Source organism: Aythya ferina (genome assembly GCF_964211825.1).
Source record: "Aythya ferina genome assembly, chromosome: 11".
Lineage (NCBI taxonomy): Eukaryota > Metazoa > Chordata > Aves > Anseriformes > Anatidae > Aythya > Aythya ferina.
The window spans coordinates 17,675,476-17,688,927 of NC_140307.1; the positions used below are offsets into that span (position 1 = coordinate 17,675,476).

The 13,452-nt window shown below is 39.4% G+C and overlaps 1 protein-coding gene across 1 annotated transcript in view; it reads right to left on the minus strand.

Annotated features, from left to right (window-relative positions):
- LIPC (lipase C, hepatic type) overlaps positions 1-11,595 on the minus strand; it is a 55,649-nt gene extending 44,054 nt beyond the window's left edge. Inside the window, exon 1 of the mRNA XM_084532893.1 lies at positions 11,470-11,595. Within this exon, the coding sequence (XP_084389019.1) occupies positions 11,470-11,551 (82 nt within the window). The 5' untranslated portion in view covers positions 11,552-11,595. The remainder of the gene's footprint in view (positions 1-11,469) is intronic.
- Between the last annotated feature and the right edge of the window lie 1,857 nt (positions 11,596-13,452).

Genomic DNA, 13,452 nt, shown 5'->3' on the forward strand with positions numbered 1-13,452 from the left:
TATTCAGTTCTCAAATTTTGCTCAATTGGAAACCATCTTTATGTCTCCTACAACAAACGCCATCTTCATTCTTTGAACGTGTCTAGCTTTGATTTATCTGGTAAATGACTCGCTAAATGTAGACCCCCAGCATCCCAGGGTCCTAGTACACCACCAGTGCTTGGGAGCCTTCACTTCACTTTGTAATGACTTCAATGAGCCAGTTGTGTTAGGATCATTACTATCAGTTCTCTCTCTATATATATTTTTCTCCTTTCTGAGAGTTGATTCTGAGTCAGCAATGCTTGTTCCTGTAGACGAGTTTGTCTTATTGCATCAGTGACGGAGAGGGTTCCTGATGCATTTGATGCTAATTTCCATCATGGTGTTTAAAAGCCATGATTTTAGTTAGCTGTCTGGTGAATTAGTTCCACAATTCCCATTATACTAATTAGTTTAGCAACACTCAATGCACTTGCTGGCAATTATTTCACCCTTCAGCTGGTGACATAATATTGAAGGAAGAAACTCCTTTGAGCATGTTCCCAAAAATATACCTTCTAGCTTTGCCCTGGTGTCAGAAAACCAAGTATCTAGCTAATGAAAACAGTACAAAAACGCGCTGTAACACATTAGTGAAAATGGCAGTGAGATTAGTGAACATTAGGGAGATTTCTTTGGCAGCTACTCACATGCTGCAGTTTCTGGCAGTTTCTATTCAAAAAGTAGTACCCTAAAACAACGCTGGCCTTGATTCATCTTCCTAATGGTAATGTTACTGGGGGATAAGGCCAGTATTTGATGCTATCTGTATATTAGTTTTAGAGGAAATACATTGCTGTCCGTAGCATAACAAAGAAAATGGCAAGTAGGGGCTTCAGGAATGGACCTGTGAGGTTAAAGGGATGGATTCCACTCCTGGCACCAAGGACTTACTGCCTGACAGTAGCCAAAGCTTGATTTAGTTTAGTTTAGTTTAGTTTTGTTTTATTTGTTGTCTGTTTTGAAGCAAAGATAATAATACTGGTCACTCTAAAACACTGGCCGTTAATATTACAGGGGCTTTGGAGTTGTGTTACTGTTCTTTAAAATGTTGGGGTGGCACGTAAAGGGTGGCAGAAAGTCGAAAGGGGCTGGCTGACCACTGCAGCCCCAAAGCCTGCTGTGCTGCATCGTGCAGGAGTCCTCGGGTCTTTGTTCCCAGCTGTCTGATCTGACATTGGCTGTAGGAAAATGAACATTAAAGCACAATGGCAAGTGAAGCTTGTGGTGGAGATGTGGCCTTGGCTCTTTTGCAAATATGGCAGCATTCGGTCTGGTTTTCGCTCTCTGCTTTTCACTTGTGCAAGTAACAGGAATTAGAGATAGGTCTTGTCTGTATCTTTTCAGACTTCCTTGTTGCTCTAGAGGATAGTGATGTTTGGTTTTTTTTTTGGAGATTAATCCTTTCTGTGCCAGGTTCCTACATATTAGGTAGGACTATATTAGGTGAAAAAAATCATAGTCTGTTTTTTCATTATATGTTGCTTTTCCTGTTAGAATTTTGCTTTTTCTTTGTAGAAAATTTATCTCTAGACTGTAGATCATATTGTAGACCCAAAATGGCTGATTTTAACCCATTTTCTCTCTCCCCTCTTTCAAATAAATCCTTTTAGTGCTCTGTCTTTAAAGTAGCAGTGCTTCTTACTAATGAGTGCAATTGCCAGGCTTCCCTGTTACAGTACGTTGTTAGAAATGTGCCTAACATACAGAAGTGATGGCTTACTGAGCTTTCATCAGTTCTCAGCCGATTTCACAATTAGGATCAGCACTTTCTTCGGAGCCCTGTGATTCAGTTCAGATCTCTGCAATTCTCAGGGGGAGTGGGGACTGGTCACAAGAGGAAAGAACCCAGTTTTCGTACAGACTTGTCTTCAATTTGCTACATAAATCACTAACTTGAAAGAACAGTATTGTAACTGAGATGGAGATATGAATTATTTGTAACCTGCTTCTAGCGTACACTTTGTAAGTATAAAATATAGCACAACTATAATTAGTAAGGCCAGATGTCTTCCTTTTCCCCATTAAGATTCTGTTTAGACATTTGTAGTGTTCTTTTATTTTGGAATAGTTTCATCATATCTCTGCTTCTGTAGATCACTTGGTACACAGATCAGATATCATTTTACCAAAAGCTTATTCACATGTAATAGACCCATGTTTCTAAAGAGGAGCTATTTCTCTGATTCTTTCAAAGACCTTTGCAAATTCTGCACCATATTGAGTGCCCTTTGGCTGCAGGTAAAGAATTCAACAGCTTGTGGGAGTGCTAATTAGAGCTAATAATAACTTCAATGACCTGCCTTGGCTTTAAAATGCCTAGCAGAATTTACTCTGTCCTTGAAGGGTAGAGATTTTGTTTCTGTGCACATGGCTAGCTGGGGACGCTCATGTCTTCATGTTTCTGTGTTTAGTGATCACACACAATTAACTAAGCGGGTGCTCACGTGTGGATGAAAGAGAAATGGGTCGTGTTGAGGAAGCAAGGAGGAAGAAAAGGCAAAGAGATTTCTCAAAAATACTACATCAGAACACCATTATTAGAGGGATTTGTACTGTTAGCTAAATAGCCTTCTTAAAACTAGAAATAATAAGAAGAAAACAATTAGAATAGGATTTGGATTATTCATAGTTAAACCTCTTCTCTCTAGTTTTGGTGTATTTTTCATGGTTAGTTTGCTGAATTATATACAAAGAGTTTGAGTGAAATCAAAGCTTTAAATTGAACAAGTACCCAAAAAGCTCTGAGCTATGAGATTTTTATTTTATCTAACTAATGGGTTGTAGATGGTGCAGAAAACAAATGTATTTTCAAGGAGATTGCCCTAGACCTTTCCAATGTAAATATTATTAACACCAGCCAGAAAAAGAAATTTACTTTCTTTTATGAGCTATTATTGGAATGACAAATTAGGCTTGTTTTCTGATTTTTCTTTCTTTTCCTGAAGGAAAACTTAAAATAGAAGAAGGGCTCCATGATGAGGGTCTTTAGTTCCTGATTAGACAGTCGGTTTCAGTGCTGCCAGAGCAACCCTAAGCAGATCCCCATCCTGCTGCCACCCACTCACTCCTGACCTCCTGTGTGTCCCATCATTGTCCACACAGAGCTGTTTGCTTAGTTGTACTGTGAACAAAATCAGGGACCTAATCCGGCTAAAACGTAGGATAACCATAGAAAAATAGGATAGTTTTTCACCTGGATCAGTTTCCAGGCCGTTTTGCTGCAAGCAGCTGTACTGGCACAATGGAGAGGCTTATGAATTAACTGCAACCAGTGGCCTGAGGCAAGGGTTGATAAGTTGTTAATGTCGCTAAATGCATAATGAACTACAGCCCTTCCCTTTGACTTTGAAAGGTGCTGAAGATTCATCTGCCATCTCTGAACACAGGTTACATAAAAAACACAAAATCAAGTATCTGAGGCTTTGGGTTTCTTTAGAGGTGGACAGTTTTGGAATGACAGCCCTTCTTCACTATTTATATATATTGATTAGTTTAGTATATTTGTTAAGTTCTTAATGTGGCATAACTGATATCCTTAGCCACATTTTGATTTTACTGTTGAAGGGCATTCCAAGACCCAAGACTCATTTGTTCAGATCTTTCTGGAGTTGGTCCAGAATGACTAAAGAGGTATCAGAAGCAATGACCTGCTGGGGCTGCAGAGCACTAAATGCTAATCTGATGCATACGAGGTGAGAAGACCTCCCGAGTAGCCTGTCCCTGAGCAGCGTTACCCCCAGATGTCTGAGAATTCTTGTTCCTTTCTTCGCATCAGGATTATTATATTCAGAGTATCCGAAGCTGGAAAAGTTTTCTAATTTCAGCCAGTTTAAGAAGAAACATTGATCTTTCACAGATCAAAAGTAACCAGTAGCTTCAATAGTTCTGGTAGGGCCATAAATATCAGCTATTTGATGGTATTCAGAAAAGTAACATTTCCTTTAAGTGAATAACTAGATATATCTTAAGGCTACGCATATTCCTCAGCAGAATTCATTCACTTGCACTTCTTAATGTTATGTTAAAGTGAATGTGTTTTCTTCTCTGGTTTTTGTGTTTGTTTGTTTGTTTTCTTTTGTTAACTGATACATACAGTCTTCATAAACTGGACTAGAAAGATAGAAAAGGACACAGAATCACAAGAGAAAAAGCAAACAAATCCAAAGTGCAAATCCTATGGATTTACTAAAATTGCAGAACTAGGTTTGGAAGAATGGCGGTGCAAAGATTTCTCTTGGATGGTACGATCTGGCGTGCTCTGTTTTGTTTTGTTTTCCTCTCTGTGTAGCTGAAGCTGCAGTAATTGTATTCATTTCTGCTACCGACAATTGCAGATGTCAAGGTCTCTATCCTCAGCAAATTGAGTGAAAGAATTGCCGGTATAATATCATTCCAAATATTTGGTTTATGTTGAATAAAAAATGCCAAAACAACAATTCCCCCTTAAAACAAGATCAAAATTTCTCCTGTGTTTCTCCTTCTTCCCCTTGCCACATTGCCAGCCCCTGAATGCACTGGCGCAGTCATCTAAAGTTAAAAGTGTAAGTGGCATAAATGTGAAAATTAACAATTCTACGTCACCACAACACAGAAAATAATCAACTAGAAATAGAGCTAACCAAAATACTACCCTCTTACATCATAACAAGTGCTCATTAACATGTGGTTTGGTTTTGTGTTTTTTTGTGTGTTTTTTTAATTTTTTATTTTTTTTCCCCAAAAGTCTGTAAAATGTAATTATTAGTATTTTTATAAGGTCACATGAAATTCCAAATGAAGATTTGCAAAAACAGCGTTAATGGATGTCCATCAACACCCCTTACTGACTCATTGTGGCTGAAAGGGATAATAGTGGCACTTGAAATACTGAATAAAATCTTTCAGTTGGATACTACAGATTATTTTCAGACTGAGCTACATAAAGTAAAGCTACAGGTGGTAGAATATACACAAGATTTTAAAATGAAAAATTTAATCTCAGTAGTGTTTCTCTATGTTTGTTTATAAAGTTGTATAAAAACGTGGGGTAGTATGGCACAGTAGCAGAATGTTATTGGAGTTTGTCAATTCCAGAGGCAAAGCGAAATCAAACATGAGTATATTCTTCTTTTTGTCCTCGGACCTGCTCTGTCATCATTTTGCCCACTGGTCAGTACTTTCTCTTGTAAGTAGTCTCCATCAGTTTCACTTACTGGGTGAAGTAATATGCAAAATTAGAAAAATGATGTTTGGATCAAATAGAAGAAGTTTTGAGGGTTTCTCTGATAAAAAATGCTGTTTCAGACAGGGCATGCTGGCTTTATTCCAGAGTGCTAAGAGTAATAAAATACTTTCTTTACTCATACTCCGTATATCTGGATTTCGGTTTTGTGCCTTCCTTTCAGTTATTTTCCTGGTAACTCTTTGTTGCACTTGGAGCAACACCATGAAGTCTGGAGGCCATATAGGAGCCTAAATATAAACATTACTTTTGATAAAAGAGAGGTTCAAATGGAATTTATTGGACAGAGCATGAGTGTGTACAAGCATGCAGTCCTGTGCAGTTAATGCTTCCTGACAATATCAGCAATTGTAAAAAAATAAATAAAAAAAATAATAATAATAAAAAAAGTAGCTAACGAGAATGATGTGGTAGTATTATAACTGTTTTTATTTTTATTTCTAGAAGAATGGCTACTGAGCATGAACATGGTAATTTTTTTACTTGGAACAGAATTTTTTAGAACAAATTTTAATTCATGTTTGGCCTGTTGCCAAAGCAGCAAACTTTATCACCCAGTATTGGCATGTGCAGATAGATGGCCCCTTCTGTCTCTTTTGCCAGTTATTGCTTATGTTGCCAGGAAATCTTAATCATGCTGCTTGGAAGTGGCTGCTGGCCTATCCACCTGCTGCCAAGCTATTCCACCCTGTGAGTCCGACTTAGCTCCAGTGAAGTCTCTTAACTCTAGGTAACATACAGGAAAAACAGTCACTGTGCTAAGGCCACCCTGGGTTACCATATGGTCTTAAGAACAACACCAGCAGTCATGTACTGTTGTTGATGCAACCCTATTACTAGCCCTGAAGCTCCACGTGGATTAGGCATAACCAAGTTTTCAAAATGAAACGTGCAGTAGAGACCTGGAGTGTACAACAAAATAAGGACATAAAAAATGTTTTCTTTAATAATGAATGTTTTATTGGCTTGTTTTCTGATAAAACTACATATAAGTGCATATATAGAATTGTAACCTTCTCTAACTTGACAGAGAAAGGAAGAAACTGACTTAGACAATTAAATTGCACTGCCACATTATCACGAAATTATTTTTACAGACAAGTTTCTCAAGTGTCTTAGGAGTTCAGCCACTATTCATACAGGAGTATTCAGAAGAATGTAATGCCAAAGTCAAGTGAATTACAGACCTGTGGTGAATGTAAGCTCCTCATTAAGATGTTCAGTCACTCGCATTAGTAGAAATATTGAAACTTGTTTTATGCATGGATAGTTCCTTTGTTGATCTAGTTTCTATGATTGTATCTTTTCATGGGCAAAAGCAAAGGGTCTTTAATTAGTTAGACTACAGTTATAGTTTGGACTCTGTGGTGGAAATGTATTGCTGAAATTATATTTGTAAATTTGTATAGCTATAAAAATATATTTGTAGATAAGAGCCTGAAAGGCAGAATAACTGTTTTAGGTTATAGAAACTTTGGTAGGATTCCGAGACTCCTGAGAACACTGCAAATGCCGTGTCCACAGCTAGCATTTCTGAAATACAGCCACTCAGAAAATGGCAGCAAAGGAATTTGTAGCACTTTTTCTAACAATAGCATAAGACAGATCATTGCTGTAACTGGTTAGTACCCTAACATTGGGACTTTCAACTTCCGGAAGGAAAGCAGCCTGAATTCTTGGACCAATATTTCTGTATGCGATAAAATGTAGTTCCTGAATCCATGCTTAAATAATCTAGATAGAAGTGACTGGTCAAGGTCATTGGTGATGCAGAAACTCTGTTGAAGTGAATTAGAAATATTACTGGTTTTTAGTCTTGTTTCTATAGGCGGTAATCATGAAGTATTCAAGCACGTGAAGAGAGAATCAATCTCTTTAGCACTTTTTGGATGTTTGAGCCAATTTAAATCCAATTTTATGTAGAGAAAGAGGTCTCAAATATTCAGTTCCTACTTGTTTTCTCAAAATCAACAGCTGGATAGAGGAGAGACCCTTGTAGCAACACGTTTGCTATTGCATTGACTTGGGATTCAGATATCCATGGAGTGCTAGCACCTTGATTACCCATGAAGCTTTCCTGTGACCTTGTACTCTGGCTGTTATTTGGAGACAACCAACTGCTCATCAGACAGGGAGACCCAGAGAGGACTGGCATATGCTCGAGTTCAACTCATGCAGACATTGTGAGTGCAATTAGCTCAAAACATTTTGACCCTGGAATCTGATCTTGTTTAGTACCAGTACCAAACACAGGAGAACACCAGCTGCCCACGTGGTGCGGGGAGCAGCCCTGGGCCAGTTACTAGCTAGGTCGTGGACACAAGCACACCCCTGAAACAGTCACAGCATGGATCCAGAGGAGGCCAAAAAAAAGTAGGTAGCAGACATGAGAAGCAGGTGACAGTAGGGCAGGGTTTGGGAGGGAGACTGTGGGGGTGGGTTGCAGACTGAGGAGGGTCCTAGGAAGAGCTGTGATGCTATGTGATGGAGACTCTGTGTTGGGGCCTGCGGGTACCACGGGAGTGTCGTGGGGTGATTCAGGAATATGGATATGCTGTGGAAATGTAGAGAAGGAACTGAGAACATTGGGATAGGAATGTCATGGAAACACGAGATGAGGACATGAGTTTAGGGTACATAGGATAGGCATGACTGGAATTAAGATAATTATTTGATCTGTTGGTCATGAAAGTGCTCATCTTGAATTCAGCCGTCCATCAAACTGTGGTCTGTAGGTACTGCACACTTAATTTGTCTGCGTGAGGAGGGAGGAAGACCAAGCCTGTTCCGGTTGAGTGAAATTATTTCATTGAATATGCTTCAAGGAAATAATTATTTCTCTATGTTTTCAGTAGAAAACTGAAAGACCTGTAAGACAGTGAAAGTGATAATCACCTTCAATGTTAAAGGTTACCATCTCATCGTCTTAGCAGACTTTAGATCTCTCTCTCTCTGCAGCTTAACTAGCTTTTTAATCTTCTCTCAGTCTCTTATATTGCCAGTATTTTTTAAGCTTCATGTAAAAATTATCATCTTGGGAGTTTTTCAGATGTGATATAGAATACTCCAAGTACACAGCACTTTATTGAGGACTTTTTTGTAGCCTTTGGAGAATTTGATATCCCTAGCACACCTTTTATGTCTCTAACTATAATATGATTGGAAAATAATGAAAAAGTAACAGCTATTCCAGTTTCAGCATAATCCATTTCCATGGTCTACATGTATGTTATAAACCTAAAGATGTTACCTTCACTTCTGGATGTCAAAGTCCAGCCGAGCTGCCAGCTGTGACTCTCTCAAGTAAAAAGCAGCAGCTTAGCAATAGGCATTTCTGTGTCAGCTACTGAATTCTTCTAGTCCATAGGAAGAACTGGAATATGTTTATACCTAGTGACTTAATTTTTAGGAGAAGAATCAAAGTAAATGAGGGCTTATGTTAAAATATATTTTGCGTACTTCTAGAAAGAATCATTGTGGCTCAAATTCAGGGATATTATTTGTAGGTGGTTATTTGTAGTCTTTTATGGGATTCTACGTTTAGATAATGAACGTATGCCAAAAATTTGAAACTTTTTTTTTCCTGCTATGTAAATATACAAGAAAACCATGGCATTTCTAAAGCATTCTGTGGGTTTTTAATAATAACCTTCGTGTGTGTTTTAAATATGATGTTATGTATGCCTGGTAACCTAGTCCATCTTGTTCTACATAATTATAAAATAAAACCCTATAATATATGTTTATATGTCTAAACATAACTCACTTAGTCTGAAGAGAAAGATTTGCATATGCCTACATACAGTTTTAGCTGCTGCAGTCTAATTCATATAAATTATCTTTTGTAACATAATTTATTTCACTGTGTAGGTGGATAGACTGATATGGAGAAAACTGAAGCAGAGTTGTTTATTTTCCAGGTACAAATAAATGAGAAGAACTTGACACACTGTTTGTGCTTTCAGAGGATGGTTCCCTTGTAGGCAATTGCTCGTGCTAAAATTACATAGCAGGCTCGGCTTTGAGAAGGCCTTGTAGCTCCTTATAGTTACACCGTTCGTTGCTGCAGTTCTTGCTAAAGCAGGAACGAGCAAGCTCCGAGGTAGAAGGGGTATTTAGGTACAGCATGTACTATGTTCACAGAAAGCTGCCTTCAAAGTGTTAAAAGGCCTCCCAGCAGGGCTAAAAACTTCTCAGCCCTTCCTCAGTGAGGATTAATGCTGTATTGCCATTTGTATCAGCCACTGTGGCAAACAGCCTCACTGAGGAGCGCACTGAGGAAGAAGGCTCCTCCAGGTCTTGCCACCACCGCAGCTCTGGTTTGGTCGGAGAGCGAGCTGAGCTGTGCTCACGGATCCGTTGGTAACAGAAACGAGGCAAAGCTTTGAGAACAGAGCGTCACATTATCTTTGGCACAAAGCTGCTGTGGCCAAGGTTGGATTGGGGAAGGACAACAAGGGAGTACCAGTTGCAGAAATACACATTAGTGTATAGCTGGAGTTAGAGTTGTGCTGCTTCACAACTTCGAGGAGCCCGAGTTCAGTGTAATGGAATATCAGGGCTTTAACCTTGGAGCTACTCTCTGTAGCAAAGCTACTCAAGCTTTGGATAGTCTCTAGAAGAAAAAACAGTGGACTTTTTTTTTCCCCCTCTCCTTTAAGTTTTCCAAATGCACCTGAACTGCTTCTTAAACCACAGTCTCTTGTCCCAACATGCTGTGAGCTAGGTGTATCTGCTAGCGCTACGTTGGCATGTGCCCTGTCTTTTGCAGCCCACAAGCAGGGGTTTAAGCTGCAGAAGTGATGAGCAAACAAGTGAAGTCCATTGACACGGGAGTACTAGGTCATGAGGGAAAAGGGGATGGAGAGAGTGAGGTGACTGACCTTGCTATAAGAGGTGCCACAGATAGTGATGGCAGGAGAACGTGAACTGGCATAAGATGAGACTGCGGCTGGAAAAGAACAGGGGGGCAGCCTCTGCCCTGTGTTTGTGTCTAAGGTGAACTAAACTTGGAGTCTGAAACGGCCTTGGCAAAGCTGGGACAGTTGAGGCCGTGAAAAGCCTCAAAGTAAAGTTCTGATTTTGGGTTCTCCTGAAACTATAGAACCTGTTGAAAGTTTATAAATAGCTTGCTGAGATTTAGCAACTTAAAAGGATGCGCAGGCCTTGCTGCCTGCTAAGCCAAGCTGTTACAACATTAATTGAAATTTATAGTTCTCGTTGCGTTTTACCTCAAGATTTTATATTGTTCAAAATGAAACACAAGGTGAAGTTTAATGTGCAGAATCAAAGAAAGGTGCCCTGCGCCTATTACGCATAAAGCATTTTTATAGTAAATTCCTTGTAAAACCAGCAATATGAATTAACATAAGCGCCAAACACAGCTACTGAAAGAGGCCATACTTCTGTGAATGTGCTTATCTTGCTTTACTTCCAGCTAAGGCAAAATTTACATTTATCCCCTCCAGACTTAGAGTATTAGAAATGCAGTCAGATAAGGAGGAAAACTAATGTTCACTATGTACGGCTTAGCCACGAGGGCAAAAATGAAATTGACTTTGTCGGTCGCATTGGAGGTTTAAGAAATGCAGTTTTGTGATGCACCGTCATACTCCAACAGTCACACGAATACAGACTTAATGTGCAGTGTCACAAATGCAGGGAAAATGGTTGTGTCCCCATGTAAATGATAAAGATCCTCCACAGTACTTCTCTCCCAGAGCACACTGCAGAGTTATCTCTTTCACTCAACGATATTCATCACACTTGGGGTGAAAGGCAACCCGCGCTAGGCAATTCAGAAAATGAAAGCTTCAACATTGTCAGATAGCTAGAAATTTTTGTTCTTAGTAGGAGACTGAAAAGAATACTTCCACCCCAAGAAGATTGGAACTGCTACCAGTTCAGTGTGTGTTCAAACTAATACATTTTTAATTTAGCCTTCAGTGGATGTTTTGTTAAAGGTCAGACTACCTTAAGCCCATAGTCTCCAAATGTATAGATTTCCACTGAGAAATGTTTTCATTGCAAATAACTACATTTTCCAATAACCACAGTTATAAATATCGTATTTTAAGGGAACATAACACTCAAACAAGCAAACAAACAAAAAAACCACAAGCCCCAGTATACTGATTGCCAGACATTCAATACTACTTAGTTTTTTATAACATAAACATTTCAAAAAAGTGTATCATCGTTATTTTTTTTGATAGGATATTTACCTTTTTTCTTTCCTCCATATGTATCTGCTGGGGTGATGATACAAGAAAGCAACAAAAAAGAGAGAAGTTGCAAACTTTTCATTTCGTCTTTCTCTGAATGGGATTTGGGAAATTCGCTGCTAAATTCTGCCAAGAGATGGGAAGAAAGGACAGAATTATCAACGCTTTGCAAGAATCCCTTTGCCCATTAATCATTAACCTTGAAATCTCCTGTCCACTGCTCCAATCTTTCCTTTTATGGAAAAGAAAACAAAATTTGCCTATTTCCAGCCTCTTCCTCTTTGTTTTATGCCATTTGCAGTGGAAATAATGTGGAACTGGATCTTCTTACCTTGCTCAACAGTGTTCAGCTTTGAACAGAGCAGACTTGAGGGTGTTTGTGCTCAGAAATCCTCCTAAAGACCACGGGGAGCTAACTCAAACTTGGTTGGTCAGCAGCTCAGTCTGAACACATTGCAAAATAGCCATGAGAGCTGAAGGTTAATCTAAATATTTCATTAACGTAGACAAATCCCAGTATGGGAAATAAATCTAAAATTCTCTGTTTTAGAAGTGCTTCCCTATTGGTGGTAAAGTTAGTACCAGATTTTGGATAATTGCAAAATGTTTCAAATTAAGTGAACAAATTTTAATCACATGAAAAAGTGATTAGTGGAGCACAATTAGCCACCATCTCTCTCCACTGCCAGTTGAACAATCATGTGCAAGTGTGTGTAATAACTCTAGGAGTTTCAGAGAAACGGTGCCTACGGATACAGAATATATTATGCTGGAAATCAAAGCAGAATTTAAATAAAGCAGTGTCTTTAAATGCCACAGGGACCAGGTGTGAAATGCAACGTGGGATGGGGAAAAAATTCTCTCAGCTAGTCAGCAAGTGTTACCGTGAAGTGGCACCCCACATGAGCAGGACAAAATGCTCTCCTGAGGGCCCAGTCAGCGTCAGACTGGAGCATCCCAGTATCCCCAGGTAGGTCGGGGTTCCTGGGACATACCCACACTCCTTTTAAACCAACGACCTGCCGATAATGATGTAGCTGTGGCAGCACAGGCCTTAGTAGAGATTGGAAATCAACCTGCATCTCCACTACTTGTTGAGTTACCAGCCCACAGGGGTTAACATTGCCAGCGTCCGCTGCTACCTGCATACCTTTGCTAGTATATAATTAGCCAGAGAGGTCTATACCATACCTCGCTGCCATGCTTTACAGCATTGCAAAATTCTCCTCAGAAAGAGACCTCTGACACAGTAAATTTTCTCATAGGTTCTGAAATTGTTCTCTCTGCCAAAAATGTTGTTTTCTAAATACAGTGATACAAAGTTAAGAAAAACTTTTTTTCAGACCTTTCTAACCTCCTGAAAGTTAAAGTGCCTCAGAAAAATAAAGGGTGAGGAATAGAAATCTCTGTTGTTAGGCTGCCTGATCCAGAGCACTTTGTTTACATGCGTTTGAAAGAGTTTTGCTAGGGCTCTGTTTTAATCTTTTATAAGTACTCCTCTTACAAACAGGAATAGGTCATTCAGTTTGTTCTTTCTTGATGTCACTGGAGGTCTAAATATATTCTTTCCTAAATAAGGCATTTGCTTTTAAGCTAGGTTCTTGCCATATGGACGGTGGAAGTGCAGCTGTTTCTTTGGCACTACGTTCCTGAAGCTGTCATGGAAATGGAGTTCTGCAGGCTGCGTGTGTGCGTGTGTTGGGGTTCAGGGCTGCCCAGCCCCGAGGTTTTTCTCTACGGAAACCTACATCCTCTTTCCTGCAGACCTTCTTGAATGTACCAACATCAGCAGAACTAGGGAGAGTCTCTAGAAGAGGTATTTCAGGAGAGCTAACAAGCAATCATTGCGAGAGAACAAGCAATCATAGGTTCTTAGGGAAGACGAAAGGCCTGGGAAAATGCCTCCAAGCTGGAGCTGGAACAAGGAATTGCCATTGGTCTTGGAAAGAGACCCCTTTTGATTTGGATTTGGGAGAGAAGGGG